Source organism: Opisthocomus hoazin, chromosome 2, assembly GCF_030867145.1.
Source record: "Opisthocomus hoazin isolate bOpiHoa1 chromosome 2, bOpiHoa1.hap1, whole genome shotgun sequence".
NCBI lineage: Eukaryota > Metazoa > Chordata > Aves > Opisthocomiformes > Opisthocomidae > Opisthocomus > Opisthocomus hoazin.
This window is the reverse complement of record NC_134415.1, coordinates 33558506-33575266: the sequence shown is the minus strand read 5'-3', so window position 1 is coordinate 33575266 and position 16761 is coordinate 33558506. Positions and strand designations below refer to the sequence as shown.

The following is a 16761-nucleotide window of genomic DNA, read 5'->3' as shown; positions in this document are numbered from 1 at the left end:
CAATCCAGTTCAGGCTCTAGAGAATGGTCTTACCACAGAAGTACTGCTTATCTAAAGGGCAAGACAGAGAATTAGCTTGAGAGGTGGAAGGAGAGCACACTGTACATGCATTTGTCTCTAAATTTCTTCGTATAATTGCTTGAAATTTTTAAGGAAGAACAATTTCCCAGAAGTAGCTGGAAGTGAATAGTGTAGACACATGCAGACATATGCAAAGGACATAGACATTTTTGTGGAAAATCGGAAGCCTGAGGTGGGATTTCATAGGCAGCGTAAGCCAGTCTGACTGCAGGCTGCTGCTCAGTACAGTGGTCTGGCCTTGGTCACTTTCCCACAGATTTCACCACTTGCCCACTATGATCCTGGGTGCAGGCACAAGGCCGGTGAGGGTTAAGAGGCAAGAAATGACTCTTTGCAGACCTGCCTCCCAATCAGTTCACCTTAACCCCACAGCAAAATCCCAGCCCTGCTTCTGTTCCTGCCACAGCACCACATTTTTCCCTTTGGCTGTACTTGTGTTGCTGCCCCCCTGCTCCACCTCCACCTTCCCAACACATCCTTCCATCGCCATCCACAGTGCTCCCTGTTCAGCAAACAGCAATTAAGAAAAATAAAAAAGCTGCTATTGATCGAAAGCCAAACTCGGTTCTCGTCTGGACAAATCTTAATTCAGTGTCACTGCTGTGCCTGTAATAGTGTTGGTCTGGATTAAGAAGCAAACACGGTATTGCAGTTCCCTGGGCTGAGGGCATTGCCTAGCGGTACACTGAGGAGGGGTCAGCCACACCACTGTCATACATCCCAGAATGGCAGGAAACCTCCGTGGAACAGCTAACACAGAAATAAGCCAGTTGCAGTAACAAGGGAGAGCAAAAAGAAAGGATAAGCTGTGCTAGGTCACACCAAAGTTCTGCCTGTTGCAATGCCTCATCTCCAGCAGCTTGAAGAGGAAGAAGGATAACCAAGCAAGCCAAAGCTAATGCTCCTCCAGAATACACCCTCCCACTCTCCAGCTCCGGTGGCTAAAGGACTTAGTAGGCTAGAGGCTCTATCCACTGTTTTGTGTTTATTAGACCTCATGGGAATCAGGAATCTTTTCTTGAATCTGCCTAATTTTGTTTTTCAAACATCTATACTGCTTTTCTTGACCTTCTCTTCGATGGGAAAAACCAGGCTAATCTCAAGGGATTTGCTTGCACCACCAGAACTCAATTCACAGAATCACAGAATGGTAGGGGTTGGAAGGGACCCGTGTGGGTCATCTAGTTCAACGCCCCTGCCGAAGCAGGGTCACCTACAGCAGGCTGCACAGGACGTTGCCCAGGTGTCCCTGGGAGGCTATTCATGGCTTTACAGCCAAATAGCTGAATTCCTAATTGTCTGTTTTCAACAAAAATGCCTCAGTTGCTTAAAAAAAGCCCTGTCTACCCTAAGCCTTTGAGACGCAGTTTCCTTAGAGGTCTTGAAACCTCCCACTCAGACTCTACAGAACAAGTTTTCAAAGTGGCACGGTGTTAGAAACAATTGCCCTGCAGCCACCACAGCCGTATAACATCGTGCTGACTGACTCCTCAGCCTGAGAAACAGGGAAGCGGGTGAGTCAGCCAACCAGCACAGGAGCACTGCTTTCCTCTCAGCCCGGGATGCGAGCATTCCCACCCACAACCAGTCCTTTCCAAAAGCAACAGACCCAGAGATACTATGCAAATAAACTCTCCTCATCTCAAGCCTGTGCAGAAAGACAGATGTGACAAACGGTGACGCACTGCAGCTTCCTTGGCCCAGAGATATGAACTCTGGAGTCGAGGTCAGATGCAATCAGCTGAGTCAGCAAGGGCTGAGACAATCGCAGCCTGGAAATGCTGCTCCCGTTCAATTACACTGATTGCACACACACACTCGAAAATAAGGTGAATTGATTTTGATTTTCATCAAAAAGAAATACTGAAGAGGATCCAAGGGCCTTGTAGGCCCTGGGAACTCCTCAAGCTGTGAACTCTGCCACGAACAGCTGGCAAGCAGCTTTGCCTCATGCCAGAGAACAGCCCCATGGTGACAGACCTGCAGGTAGTGCAGGACAGCACTATCCCTCATCGACACACATTTCCCGTAACTTGCTTTACTAAAGCAGCTTATGTGACAATCCACTTTTCTCCCCGCTCCCCCCCCCCCCTTTTTTTTTTGATAGGTTTTTCTTCATTTTTCCTCTCTGCTATTAGAGTGAAGTTTTCAGGTTAACGTCAAAGTGTTGTCTTCTTTCTTGCCTGAATAAAATCTGCCTTTTTCTCCCCTCCAGCCACAGACAGGCCAACGCTGATGCAGCAGAAACTCCAGCTCAGCTTATCCATCTGGAAAGATTCTAACTTTAAAATTTTTTTTAAAGGATCCGTTTTGGTTTAGTCAGTTCCGGGGTTCAAAATTCCTTGATGTTAATTCCTGGAAATTTCTGGGGAGTAAGTAAAATGGCAATAAACAAAAAATCACCAAAAGCAGTGCAGAATCATGATAGGCACTCTGTTGCTGAAAGAAAGTTACATTTGGCTTGGGAAGGGACAGAGGAAGAGAGGAAAAAACGTGAGCAAGTCCTTTTGCAAAACTACTGCATCAAATGATGAATCACTTTTCCCTGAAAAAAAGCATTGACTCAAACTATACCACTTTCCCCAACGCTTTTTAGAAGCTAAGTGCACAGTTCCCTGAGTCTCTGCTAAGAGAACAAGGCATCTCCCTTGCTCAAGTGCAGCCTCTTTCGGTGGCTTCTACCCAAGGGCTTCTTTTAGACCTTGCTCTTCTCTTCTCCTGACACCGGACACGAGGCAAACGCCCAGGAGTCCATGCCCTGATGATACGAACAGACTGTGATGATGCAGAGCAAAACCCACTATGGCTATTTCAGACGGTCCTTTCATCACACACCCTCGTATGAGTGAGAAGAGGCACTCAGGGATTTCTCTCATGCTGACCCTCAAACCTCCGCTGTCCACTTTGCAGCTTTTCCCTCTCTTCTGGTTGCCCCCCACATGTTGTCCCCCTACATTAAACAGGGGATGGACCACCCTATGCTAGCTTTTGCTCAGCAATCCCTCACTCCGTAAGGTAGCTACGGGTTCCCCAAGAGACAAAAGGTGAGCAGCTGCAGGAGCAGCAGTTTGTGACCTTGAAGACTCTTCAGAAAAACCTTCAGCAGCTTCATCCTCTGCCCATTTTAGCCTTTGAAGGCATAAGCACTGAAGATCAGGGACTATCCTTAACAAAATTTATATAGGGTATCACATCAAGCACCATGGTGGGCTATCCCTGGTGCAGGGCCAAGGCACTGCTGCATATGTGGTAATCTCTCTCCCCTCACACATATCGTATTTGAAAATATAATCAATGTTAGCAAAAATAAAGCACTCGGAATTCAGCACCACCACAATTCACATCATCTGGCTCGTCCTAATTCAGTTTCTTTTTGCATCTGTGTAGTATTATGCATTATGATCAGAACAAAGTGACACCTTTAGCTAAAACATTAATTGATTAAAAACACTTATTCAGCAACAGCAAATAATTTTGTGACTTTCTCTGTTCCACTCGATTGCTTGTGTGAAGAAAAAGCACCAAAAAATGAAAGAATGTGGTGTGAACATTAAGGGAGCATCTCAGTTTTTAGAAACTGACATAACTCTTCAAGGAGAATTTCTCTTTGATGGATCTTTACAGAATAGAATCACAGAACCACTGAGGTTGGAAAAGACCTCTAAGATCATCAAGTCCAACCGTCAACCCAACACCACCACCCCTACTAAACAATGTCCTGAAGTGCCACATCTACATGTTTTTTGAACACCTCCAGGGATGGTGACTCCACCACTTCCCTGGGCAGCCTACTCAGTAAATAAATTGTTGCTAATATCTAATCTAAACCTCCCCGGTGCAATTTGAGGCCATTTCCTCTTGTTGTATCCCAAGTCTGTAGCATTGCATGGGGTTGTTGTGACCGAAGCGCAGGATGCAGCACTTGGCCATGTTAAAACTCATACAGTTGGCCTCGGCCCATTGATCCAGTCTGTCCAGATCCCTCTGTAGGCCCTTCTTACGCTCGAGCAAATCGACACTCCCGTCCAGCTTGGTGTCATCTGCAAACTTACTGAGGGAGCACTCAATCCCCTCGTCCAGATCATTGATAAAGATGTTAAACAAGACTGGACTAAAAACTGAGCCCTGGGGGACACCACTTGTGTCCGGCCACCAGCTGGATTTAACTCTGTTCACTACAACTCTCTGGGTTCAGCCATCCAGCCAGTTTTTTTACCCAGTGAAGAGTACACCTGTCTAAGCTATGAGGTGCCAGCTTCTCTAAGAGAATGCTGTGGGAGATGGTATCAAAGGCTTTACTAAGGTCCAGGTAGATAACATGCACAGCCTTTCCCTCATCCACTAGGTAGGTCACCTAGTTATAGAAGGAGATCAGGTTGGTCAAGCAGGACTTGCTTTTCATGAACCCATGCTGGCTGGGCCTGATCCCCTAGTTGTCCTGCACATGCCCGGTGAGTGCACTCAAGATGATCTGCTCCATAATCTTCCCTGGTACTGAGGTCAGGCTGGCAGGCCTATAGTTCCCTGGATCCTCCTTCCAGCCCTTCTTGTAGACAGGCATCACATTGGCAAGCCTCCAGTTGTCTGGGACCTCCCCTGTTAGCCAGGACTGTTGATAAATGATGGAGAGTGGCTTGGCGAGCTCCTCCCCCAGCTCCCTCAGTACTCTCACATGGATCCCATCTGGCCCCATAGACTTGTGAGTGTCCAGGTGGTATAGCAGGTCATTAACTGCTTCCTCCTGGACTATGGAGGATTTGTTCTGCTCTCCATCCCTGTCTTCCAGCTCAGGGGCTGAATACCCCGGGAATAACTGCTCTTAGAAAAGCCCAGCTATAGAATATACTTTATTCAGTCTAGAATAGACTTCTTTTCCATTTCTCCAAAATGTGGGTGAATCAGAAGAGCAGCTACAGCAGAAGCTCTGCAATTATCTGGTACCTCCAGCCCCAGCGCTAGTAATGTTTGAAATACCACAGGCAAAATCTCTGTTAGAAATTGCACACATTTCAGCGGATGTAGACTGAGGGCCTGGGGATGAAAACAGCCTGGAGCAGTCCCCATCCGATGGGAAACTGCAACTACTGTGTAGCTTGGAAAAGTGACATTTCAAAAGAAGTGTTGGTGCTCCGAATGCACCTCTCTCCTCAGGGACTCCGATACTAAATCAGCACACTTTACAAGTCAAAATAAGTTGTTTCTGACTGTCACCACTGACTATTGCTGTCTGAAAACCAAGCTGTTTTCTCTCTACTTTATACATACGAAGACTCCAAACTCTGAGTGTAATTGGCAATTCTCTTGAGAATGTACAAGGTAAAATAGAAGCAGCATGTTGCTCACCTGCTCATTTGGATTTATAATTGCTATATATCCCTTAAATAACCAGATACTATGTGACTCGGAAGATGGAGGCTAAGAGATCAATAGGACTAAGATGCCACTTGTGTCGCAAGTACAATTCCAGCCAAATTTTTTTAATGTCAGAGGGAGGTAATGATGGAGGCTGAGAAAAATACTAACATAGGTTAAATTAGCCATGCTGTCAGCAGGATGAAACTACACTCACTCTCTGGGAGATGTATTCAGGAAAGAAACAGAATCCCTTTGGGAAATTGTAGGTTTCTTTTTTGCTCATTAGTTTAGGTGGCTTAAACACCTGGGATCACGTATCCTTACAGTGAGGATCAAAATGATCTAAGACCAAAGAGTTTAAGAACATTTCTGCACAGGTGAAAGGTGCCCAGCTGAAAAACTTCAGGTCTGGAACACTTTGACTCCTAACACTGCAGCCCTCCCTCCCCTTCCCTAAGGATCAACTCCCAGAGGCAACTGGACACAGCAATGGCCTCTCAGGACTTAGGAAATGCAAAGACAGTTTTATTTACTTCCTGACCCATGGCTCAAAACATTCAGCAACAACTTCTGCCCCTGCTTCATTCTGCCAGGAGATGGAGGCCAAGATTTGATGTTACCTTGACACAGCATTGGGTGTTGTGGTGATGTTTGAGAACTTCTGACTGGGCTCCCCAGGCAGCTGGCACCATTGCCCTTCATCTTGCATCTTGTCTAGCAGGATGAAGCCTGGATGATCAGGAAATGGCTACAGGAAGAAATTTTGGTCAAACTGAGAAAAAAAAATACTAAAATGAAGCCATCTCCAGCACTGATGCCCTGGGTTTCTGTTTGAGACGAGCCATAATAGAAGAAAAGCCTTTTCAATGTTTGTGTCATGAACCCTGGGCCATGAGCATATGGTTTCATTTTTCCAAGGAGAGCTCTGGCAAAGCCAGAAGCCTGCTACTTCCTGAAAAAACTCTGGAAAATTGCTGGAACTGATGGGTTTCAGTCAGTTTGGTGGAGCAATGCTGGAAACTGTGTAGTGATTGTTGGAAAAAAAAAAAATCTTCAAAAGAGAAGTTCTGGGAAGGAGAGGACCTCTGCAAATTTTTAAACCAATTCCATGAAAACTTTCATTCATCACCTTAACCTTCGTGGATTCAGCAAAATGGAAGGGGATTCTCCAACACCTGCCTCACCTGACAAACTTGAAGCACTAGCAGCAGCAGGTTCTGCTTTTAGCAAGGTACGTCTGTCTCTTTGCACATGAAATAACTCTCAGGACATTTGAGTAGGATAGAGGTTCATCCCACACTGTGGTGCCTCACAATTAGTGCTATTTGTGTTCCTAAGTCAGTTTGCTTTCTTTTGAAATCCTACGCTGCTCTGCGGCTTCTAAACAGCAAAAACACCAGGGTGGTTAGTACTTAACAGAACTGTATCATAACATTTTATTCCAGTTTATTCATCTTTAAAAGGCCCCTGAGAGCCCTTCCTAATATCCATGTTTGTCTTTGAGTCCAATGCTCGGTTATCATATCTTTGTCTGTCTCAGTCTGGAAATGCTGGCAACTAGCTCCTCTCCTTTGCATTTTTTAGTTACTCTTCTACTACCACCCCTATTCCAAGACAGATTATCCCCACTTACTACAGACCTGTCAGTGGAGTGCTAGTGTACAAAACACAGCACCAGCTACATTCTCACTGGACCTGGATTTGAAGAAAGCCTGCCTGAGGAGAAGCCCAGATGTTCAGCCAGCAGTAGGAACTGTTTCTGCAGAGGAGAATGATCCCTTCATAGCATCTCCAGAGAGGCCACCCAGACATCTGCACCCAGCATTTCCACACTTACCAAAATATGTGATAAAGCATGAACCCAGACTGGAAGTGCCTGTACCTCTGAGCACACAATTTTGCTGGCACTTTCAGGCCCTGCTGCAACACTGGGTAGTGAGAAGTTCAAGCCTCAGCCCCCATCCCTATCACAACACTGCAGTCACAGCCCTGTTGGTGTCCAGGCTGCAGCTTCTGCTCCATCTGATACTTCACCACATCACATTCCTTTTACAACAAGGCGGGGGTTTCCCGCCTTTCTATGTGGGCATCCACATTCAGCAGCTCTGCAGGCTTCTTGGTCTAGCCAGCTTCCCTTCTGTGAGCCATGGCTTTCAACGTCCAGGCCAGCAGCAGCCCCTGCTGTTGCTATGCCAAGGCCACCACACTGCCAATCTCCAGCGTACCCTCACTTCCCTGCATGCATCTGCAGTCCAAATAAATCTTTTCTAGTTGTCTTATCTTGTCCTGTCTACGTAGTCTCACAGTTACTGTCTCTACATCCCGAGGGGTTGCCTTCAAGGAGATGAACAGGTTTGCTCCAGCCCAGGGAAGCCAAACGCCCCAGGCGCTAGTGGTGCACTCAGTAAAACCCACCAAAAGGGCAGCACGTGGCAAATCCAACCATGGAAAGATTCCCTGAGTTAGGTCCTAGGATAAGAGCTGCATATGTGATTCTGCCTCCCAATTTAAACATCCATGTGCTAGATGATGACAACTGCCTATTAAACTGCAAATGGGAATCAGCAAACACACTTCATCTCATGCCTTGTCCCAATTACTTTAAAATAGGTATTGCTGAGTCAGTGGCTTAGATTACAGAAATTGAAGATCTTTAACAGATTTTTGACATCTTTTCAGGTTTGCACGAAGCCCTCTACAAGCAGATCAAAGCGGGAACACTAGTTCTAGTCAGGTTCACTGGTGGAAACAAACTTCCTGCCAAAATGTACCCGGTGAGATCATTAATGTTACAGAGGTTATCTTCCCTCCACCCATCCCACAGCAAGGATCCCCCCTTGCAGTGTCATGCTCCCAGTGTTCCCCTTGGGGTCTACTTCCCTGCTTCGCATAGATCTCTTCCCCCAGGGTGAAGGTCTTTAGCCCCTGGCCACCAGCGCTGCAATTCAGCAGCAGGGCTACAAAACACGCTGGCTGGCGTAACTCACGGTTGGCCTCTTCCATTGTACTCGTCGCAGCTTATCCTCTGGGAGCAGGTTGGGACCGATGGAGCTAACATGAGCGGGGAAGGTGGCATCCTCAAAAAGCAGTCCTTGGCTCAGACACAAAGCTCGCAGGCGGTTGAAGTCCTGGTTATTAAATTTCTTCAGGTTCTGGAGGCTTCCCGTTGCCCCTGTTGTTTGCCAGCCCTGCTCTGACGTCAGAGTAGAGCCAGGGGCGAGCATTGTACCTCTTTCCTGTGAAGGAGGGACATGGACTGCTGTTAGTTTCCTGATCCAAAGTGGTGCCTTAGCAGTGTGCGGGGAAGCAAACACACCCCGTTCCCCCCCCCCCCCCCCCGACCCACAAAAGGATTGTGGAACAGCAGCTTGCGAAGCTGAGGGCAGTCACAGTGACTAAATCCTTATTAGTTGGAAATGCCTGGGGAAAGAGTAGTCGTGAAATCCCAACTGGTTTATCTTAAACCAGTGCTGTCACTGCTACAAATTCAATTTTGAGTCTTCCCCGAGGACAGAGAGCAAAGCTGTTAGTGAACCGCTGTGTTAGCATTGAGGTACATCCGCAACATAAGGAAGCGTAGGGGATGGAGCAGAAGCTGCACACACAGGGGAGGAGGGAGGTGGTGTGAGCAGGGAGGATGCTCAGAGGTACCCAGTACTCTTCTGGCCATGGATCACATCTGTGCATATGGTATCTTTCAAGTTATTTATTCCAATTCCACAAGTGAGCATTTGATGGTCGCTCCCTGTGAGATCTAAAGATGACAGAGACTTACCTTTCCTTGGGGTCTGCTCCAAAGACCCCAGGCAGATTAGGGGTTGGCCTCCTACCAGCTTACACAGACACTCCACCAGATTTCCTAAAGGTACAGTGCAGAAATGGGACCAAGCTGCAACATCCAGACCCGGATCCCACCTGCACTACTTGCTCACATGAGCGTACACCAAAGTCTGGGGTTTTTGGACTCAGTAGTTCACTGGGAGGCCAGTGTTTAAACAGATCAGAATTGTAGTTTTGTATTTAAATTGGGCAGTCACTGCATGGCATCTTAGCTATTCCAGTCTGAAGACATTCGAGTCCCTTTTCACCAACACACCTAAAGGAAAGGGGCAATTCACTTAGGAAGAGTGAAGATTTCACACACACAGTGAATCCCTAGAACGGACAGACCTGCTAATACATCTGCTGGCACAGCTATGGAGGGATGCAGAAGATAAAATCTGCCATTGCAGACTCTGTCCCCTTTACAGTCATAGGGCACAGCAAGACTCTTGCCATCGAAGAACTACTTTTGTTCCAAAGGGAGGCAGTGCATCTTCCATGGAGACGCTGGACTGTGGAGCGAGAGGACTTCTGGAACATGAGTAGGAGAAGGGCACAGAAAGGTGGAAAATTTGCATGTTTGGACAGGCAGTGGCACCAGAGCTTTAAAAGCACTGTTTGTTCTGTCTAACCAGACTAGCAGCTTTCAGGTACACTCCCCAGAGCCACGTGGATGTACAGAAAGCTGCACACGTGTTCACCATCTCCTGCGGATCTTCCTTCAGCTAAAAAGCTCTGTTGTGGGGTTCAGAGAAGTAGCAGGAAGGTTGATCAGCCTCCTGGTTCCTCCAGCACCTTCCATCATGAAAAATTACGTTGCCAGCTTTCATCCTTCATTTGCAGTTGTCCTCATAAAACCAAAACTTTAACTGTCCTGAGCTATAGTTCCCCTTTTGTCCTTCTTCTCATGAAAAGAGAAGCCCTTGGTGAAGCAGGTGCAGATGCCACCACACTGGATCCAGCGATTCCTGCCCCTAGCTCTTGGCTTCCACTTAAGACGTACCTTCTCTTAAATTAGCACTGGAAAATCCACCACATGCTCTGGGAAAACCACTCCTATAGTTAATTAACTTCGCTGTGCTATTTCCTAGCCTGAAGTCACTTAGTTTCAGTTTCAAGCCATCCTATGCCATCACTTTTTTTTTTTTTTGGTAGATGAAAGGGTTCTTTTCCTACCAAACAAACTTGTCTGTAGATATGATATGTTCCTGGTATGGTACAAAGAGAGCAGATGGCTCCAGTAAGAGCAAAGCCTCGGATTTTTATTGTGAATCGTTCACACATGTAGAAAAACACAGACCAGCCATACTGAACGTGTGATGCAGCCCCCTCATGCATATACAGTTTTTACTTAGTGTCATCACCTTTCTCAGTGCTTCAAGTCATTTGGCCTCCTGGCATCATAACAACAGCCTAGAAAAATAAGGAGGTTTGCATCTCCTTGTTTTAACTAAAAGTCCCACCAAAAAAAAAAAAAATCAGATGGTATTCAGAAATCACCCTTGGCCAACAAGAACAGAGAACATTCCCCTTGGGCTTGCACTTTTTAATACAGTGGAAATAAATCTCATGTAATGTACCATAACATGACAAGGGAATGGTTTCTTCTTAACAAATATTCATTTGAAACTGTGCCGAGGCCCCATGCATGCTAAGATCTATTTCTTGCAACAGTGTTCCAGCAAAACTGATTACTAATTCCAAAACTCAAATTAAAACTAACAGAGCTTGAAGGCTGGGTCTGACACGCGTTCCCTCTCTTCTGACAGAGAACAAGAGTTTTTAGCATGTGTGTGTGTGTTTAATTACGTTGTTTAACATATCCAGAATAAATTAGCAACCAGACTGAAGAAAATAATACACTTAACTACTTTTCCCTTGCAGGAATAACTTCATGAGCATTGTGTCTGGGGGCACACATGCACAGATACACAAGCTCTACATCCATCCATGCCACTGCATAGGCAGCCCATGGGATCACACACACCTGGCTAGCACTGTCCTGCCCACACCAGCACCTCTCGTGGAGTAGCATCCTGAGCCCTGGCCACCAGCTGACTTTCATGGGTGAATCAGCAACAGCAAAGATCACAACAGCTGCTGGGGAGCTTCTTACTGTTACTAGACTCTGAGGAAGAGAGACTTTAAAGGGACAAAGTTTTAATGCAGTGGGTCTCAGAGGCATTGCCTTTGGACTGCTTCCTGCCACAAGACATAGGGATAGAGGGAGGGATTTCAAACACTCACAAAAGCTGGTTCAGATATAGTGTGAAACACTGCAGAAGAACAAGAGACTGAGTCTCAACTAAGGAAGAAAATTATTATTCAGAAGCTGTTAAACATACATTTACTTAGTCCTGGGATCTCCTCCAACACATTTACTTACCTGAAATCGAGAAAGAACTCACACTCAAATTTGCATCTACTGCTCTTTTTTGGTCCCACTTCCTTCTCAGCAGAGGGAGATCCTTCTTCTTGCTGTCTGTCTCAGAGTGAGGGTCAAATGACAAAGAGTGAGGAAGTGAAGGGGACCAGTGCAAAAGCTATAGAGAGATGCAGAAAAAGAGATCAGGTATAACAGTTGGAAGGGATGGGAAGGAAAGGTGAGCCTCTGAGGATATCAGTGCAAAAAGTTTGGTGACCCCTGCAGAAACCAACCTGGAAACCCCAAGCACCCACCATTTTCTGCATTAAACAGCTTAAAAGCCAGCAGTAAAGGGTGTGTCTCATCTCCCTCCAGCACTCATTCACGAAAGATGTCAAGCAACTGTTATAATCAGGTACTCAACAGTGACAAGTGCTACTGGCAGCTAATCACACTTTGCATGAAGACTTATGTTAGAGTATAGACATAATTTCCTCCAATGGCTTCTAATATTTTTCGCCAAGCAGAAAGTGGAAACGGGCAATTAGAAACACGCATCTACTTCATAGTGAACTGTCCACCTTCTCCTCTCCAACAATTTTCTCCAAACACTTCCATTATATGTTGGCTCAGATGGGTTTCTGTACTTTAGAAAGACAGCTGAGTTCTCAAACACTACAAAGAATACCAGAAAAGCCAAAAAGCCAGCAGCCCTCCTTCCCCTGTTCCCTCTCAAACACTCCAAACTATCAACGTACATTTCATCTCATCCATAATATTCAATATATGCTACAGTAATGCAAGCACTCATTCCCTCTAAGACAGTGTCATTCATGTATTTGGAGCATTGTAAAAACTTCAGGGAGTCAGTTCCAGGATTGTCGTATAATGAAGAAAAGCCTGAGTTTATTAGCTGTCCTTGCATTCAGAAAAAAAACAAATGAGAGAGTGCTGGCTTTCAGCAGCTTGCCCACAGTGACAGTGAACTGCAGATGGAGAGCAGGGACCTGAACTTAGGTGTCCCAAACCCCAGATGGACAACAACTCCTCGTACATACAGTGTGCAAAAGCCTTGAGTATTTCAGAAAATCAAAACCAAAGCCAGGCACTTTGGCAACCCTCCAAGTGATTACTTTCTCAGGAGCATTTTGCATGACCTTATGCTCCAAACAGTCTGTGAAGTACTCCCTTTCGGCTGTTTATTAAGTCAATTTTCTCCTTGTTTTACATACATACCATAGGACAGTTCCAGATACTTCTTTTCTACCTCATTTAGCAGCAGCATGCAGTAGCTATAGAGTCCTCCTCCTCTTAGGATCTCCACTCCCACTTGATCCTATTACTTCTGACAACTTACCGTTTTACTGTAAGGCTGTTTCTAAGGACAGTAAAATTTGTCTTTTCTTTCCCTCCAGGTAATATTAAGGACGGGGACTCTATTCTGTCTCCCGAAGACAAATCCTTCTCAATGTGTCTGTGGTCCTTTTCCAGCACTATTACTTCTATTTTACCTGCTTCATCTTGTACTAAGTAAAACAGCAAAGTGATGTTTTACCTGCAATGCCTTCGGTATATCTCTCCAGCCAACACCAACAGTGACAGACAGGCTGGCACTATCCCCATCCTCCTTTATAGGGCAGCTTCTGCCACGCCTTCAGTAAACGTAACTGAGTTGAAGTCAAGTTCAAGGCTAAAAGCAAGCAATCCGACTCAGGCATAATAGTTTCATACAGATTCCGTACCATGGAGAGATACATATGTATGCTTCTATTAGCCATCCACAATGAATTGTCTATTGACCTATATCAGTTGATAGTTTCCTGTGGCTAACTGTGGCTTCAGTCACAGTTATTCTTATTAAAAAAAAAACCAAAAAAACTCAAACAGTATTTGTTTGCACCTCCCACACTTTCACATTACCTGTTTTTCTCCACACACCACCAGGAAATGCAGCAATCATCCTGGATCCAGGCACTGCCTGGCAGGTCTTACCACGAGACAAGTTATCAGAACTGTGTGTCATTCTTTCTGCAGCAGTAAAAGCAGCGGATCCTTTCAGGCCCGTACCTGTTAGCATTTACACTGGGCTCTCAAATTCCACAGCGGTTCACTCACTTGGGAAGTTCATTTCCTCCAGGATTCCCTAAGGAAGTAAGAGTTAGCCATATATTTAGGAGACTTAGGGGACTGGCCTCTGTGATCCTAAAGCCCAAGGTCAAAGAATTAAAGGGTATCTAGCAAAAGTATGGAAAGGAGGAAGTTATTTCATTTCTTGGACACCAGACTGAGATAGTCTAGTCCAGCGGAGCCCTGCAGCGGAGGACTACAAGGATGGTGAGGGGACTGGAACATCTCCCCTACGAGGAGAGGCTGAGGGAGCTGGGCTTGTTCAGCCTGAAGAAGAGAAGACTGAGAGGGGACCTAATATATCGAGGGTGGGTGTCAGGAGGATGGGGCCAAGCTCTTTTCAGTGGTGCCCAGCGACAGGACAAGGGTCAATGGGCACAAACTGAAGCACAGGAAGTTCCATCTGAACATGAGGAAGAATTTCTTCACTCTAAGGGTGACGGAGCACTGGAACAGGTTGCCCAGGGAGGTTGTGGAGTCTCCTTCTCTGGAGATATTCAAGACCCGCCTGGACAAGGTCCTGTGCAGCCTGCTGTAGGTGACCCTGCTTCGGCAGGAGGGTTGGACTAGATGACCCACAGAGGTCCCTTCCAACCCCTACCATTCTGTGATTTTGTGATAGCCTAAAGAAGCCCAAAATCCAAGGGAATGGATGCAGCAAGCACATTCTCAGGGACGCGTTCTCTGGTAGCAACCCTAAGTGTTTTTGAAGAAGACGCCCTTAGTGTCCCGGTGGACAGAAAGCTGAACAAGAGCCAACAATGCACCCTTGCAATAAAGCAAACCAACAGCATCCTGGGGTGCACGAACTGCAGCGTAGCCAGCGGTCCAAGGCAGGGGATCCTTCCCTTTTGCACAGCACTTTTGAGACCATATCTGCAATACTACGTCCAGCTTCAAGCTGTCCAGTGTAAGAAGGACAGTGAAAGTGCAGCAAGTCCAGCAGAAACCCACTAAGATGGTCAGGGGACTGGAGTACACATGAGAGAGAACAGGCTGAGAACCTGATTTCAGAAACCTAAAGAGACCGAACTGCAGTCTTCCACAGACTACAAGGCAATTACAGAGAAGGTGGAGCCAGACCCTTCTCAAAAGTGCACAGCAGAAGGACAGAGGCAATAGGCACAAGCAGCAGCAAGCGAAATGCATCTGTGTAAATTAGAGCAAAACCTGCCCCAGAGAGCAAAACAGGTGCGGTTTTCCTTTAAGAGCCATTTTCCAAAACCGCTACATAAATAAAAGCTGATTGCACTAGAAGCAGGGAGCAAAGATTTCCTTCATTGCAGGAAAGGAGCTCTGGGGTGATAAATGCCAGTGCTGCTAGCTCATCTGACAGCATGCATGCTGTTAATCGCTTCCTCTCTGGGGAAACGGCAGGTATATTCCCCTCCAGGTATGGTGATTCATTGTCTGGAACCGATATCTCTGCTTAAATAGTGGATTAACATGATTTAAGAAATATTCATTGCAAAGTTGATTAGAAAGCACCATCACCAACCTGGCAGGGGATTTCAGTTCTTGCAGCATGACACCATTTTGAGATTGCCAGCTTTTCGGCAGAAGGCTGTATTGAGGTGTCCATTTTCACAGTGGCTTCAGAGAAGGAAACCCACAAGGTTCAGGGATTCATGCGCAGTAATGAGCCTTTGGATTATTCGCTCTCCAAAGTGTTTGTGGAATCCTGCAAGAAAAAAAAAAGGCGTTTGAGTGAAAAGCCCAGGGCTGTGAACTGGGAGAACAGGGGTGTTTTCAGCTAGCGGCACCCTGTGAGATTGTGGCAGGTGCAACATTGCCCTGACTTGAGGTTTGCTTTTGCAGAGCGGCGACAATAATCCACCTCAGAGTAGCTATGCAGTTTAATCTATTCATGAGCAGAAGATGCTGAGGGACCACTGGAAACTCACAACTGCTTCTATGCTGTCAGCTACAAACTCAGGGCTGTTAAACACACTGATAAGGGAGGGCCCCTACACTTAGGGCCAACAGCTGCGATCCGTTCCTTCCTCTGGTCCAGCAGGCACTGGCACCAAAGGGCAAATGCCAAGAACTGCTGCTGAACCCGTGTTTTCTGTGAAGCGAGCACGGCTTGCAAGGTCTCAGCTGGCACCACAGAATTTAATGTATTTTGAGATTTAATGAACCTTTTTGCCCTGGAATAAAAATACACAAAAAACGCACAAACTCGGGGCTTCTTTTAAAGGAGATTTTAAACTAAATATATTTTTCTTCCAACTCCTTTGCCCAGCTTTCCTCAGGGCACACTGTTCTGCATAGCCAGCAGCCTCTCTGAAGCAGTGAGTTTTGTGTTATGCTTGAGGGGCCAAGGGGGGGAAAAACAGTGTAATTTTGTCCAAGTACTGGTGGAAGCTTTGGCATTAAGAAAGGCAGCTCTCCTCACTCCGCCCACAGAGCTTATGTGCTGAAGTATTAAGACTGCTACCTTTTGCAACTTTTCAGACATGTGTCTTCAATCCTTACTTCCGCTGCTTTTACCCCTGTGAAGATCACACTCTTTTTAGGAGAAATACTCCTAATTTACACCAGGGAAAATAAAAGAAACAGGCTTGGAATTTTTCCAAGGTAGTGAACACAACAATGTTTTGCGTAAAGGAGGAATCTTCCTTCAATCACCTTCACATTTCCTGCAGTGATTGGATGTCCCACTGTTTTCACATTACAGGATTAATTGAAGAATGCTATCAATCCATTTTTTTTTCCTCATTCATAATTTTGTATGTAGGTCAAGTGTTACCATTTATTTCCTTCTCTTAGACAAGATGCAAGGACGCTATGAATAATATTATTCATAGACAATTTCCTTTGCTCTAAGTTTTTGCACTCCTATTTCTGGCAGGACCTGCCCTTTTAGAGCACAAACTTTTATGACTGTATAAACTGTTAGGCAAATAGCAAAGTCCTACTTCAACATCTGTTTTTACCCAGTCCTCACCCACGAGCTGCCCCTCAGTGCAAATTCACCATGAGTTGCAGCACTTTGCCATATTCACATA

At 45.9% G+C, this 16761-nt stretch overlaps 1 protein-coding gene across 1 annotated transcript in view; it reads right to left on the bottom strand.

Annotated features, from left to right (window-relative positions):
• Window positions 1-8660, bottom strand: part of CAPN13 (calpain 13) — a 45633-nt gene extending 36973 nt beyond the window's left edge. The window contains exon 1 of the mRNA XM_075445979.1: window positions 8424-8660. Coding sequence (XP_075302094.1) covers window positions 8424-8660 — 237 coding nt within the window. The remainder of the gene's footprint in view (window positions 1-8423) is intronic.
• Between the last annotated feature and the right edge of the window lie 8101 nt (window positions 8661-16761).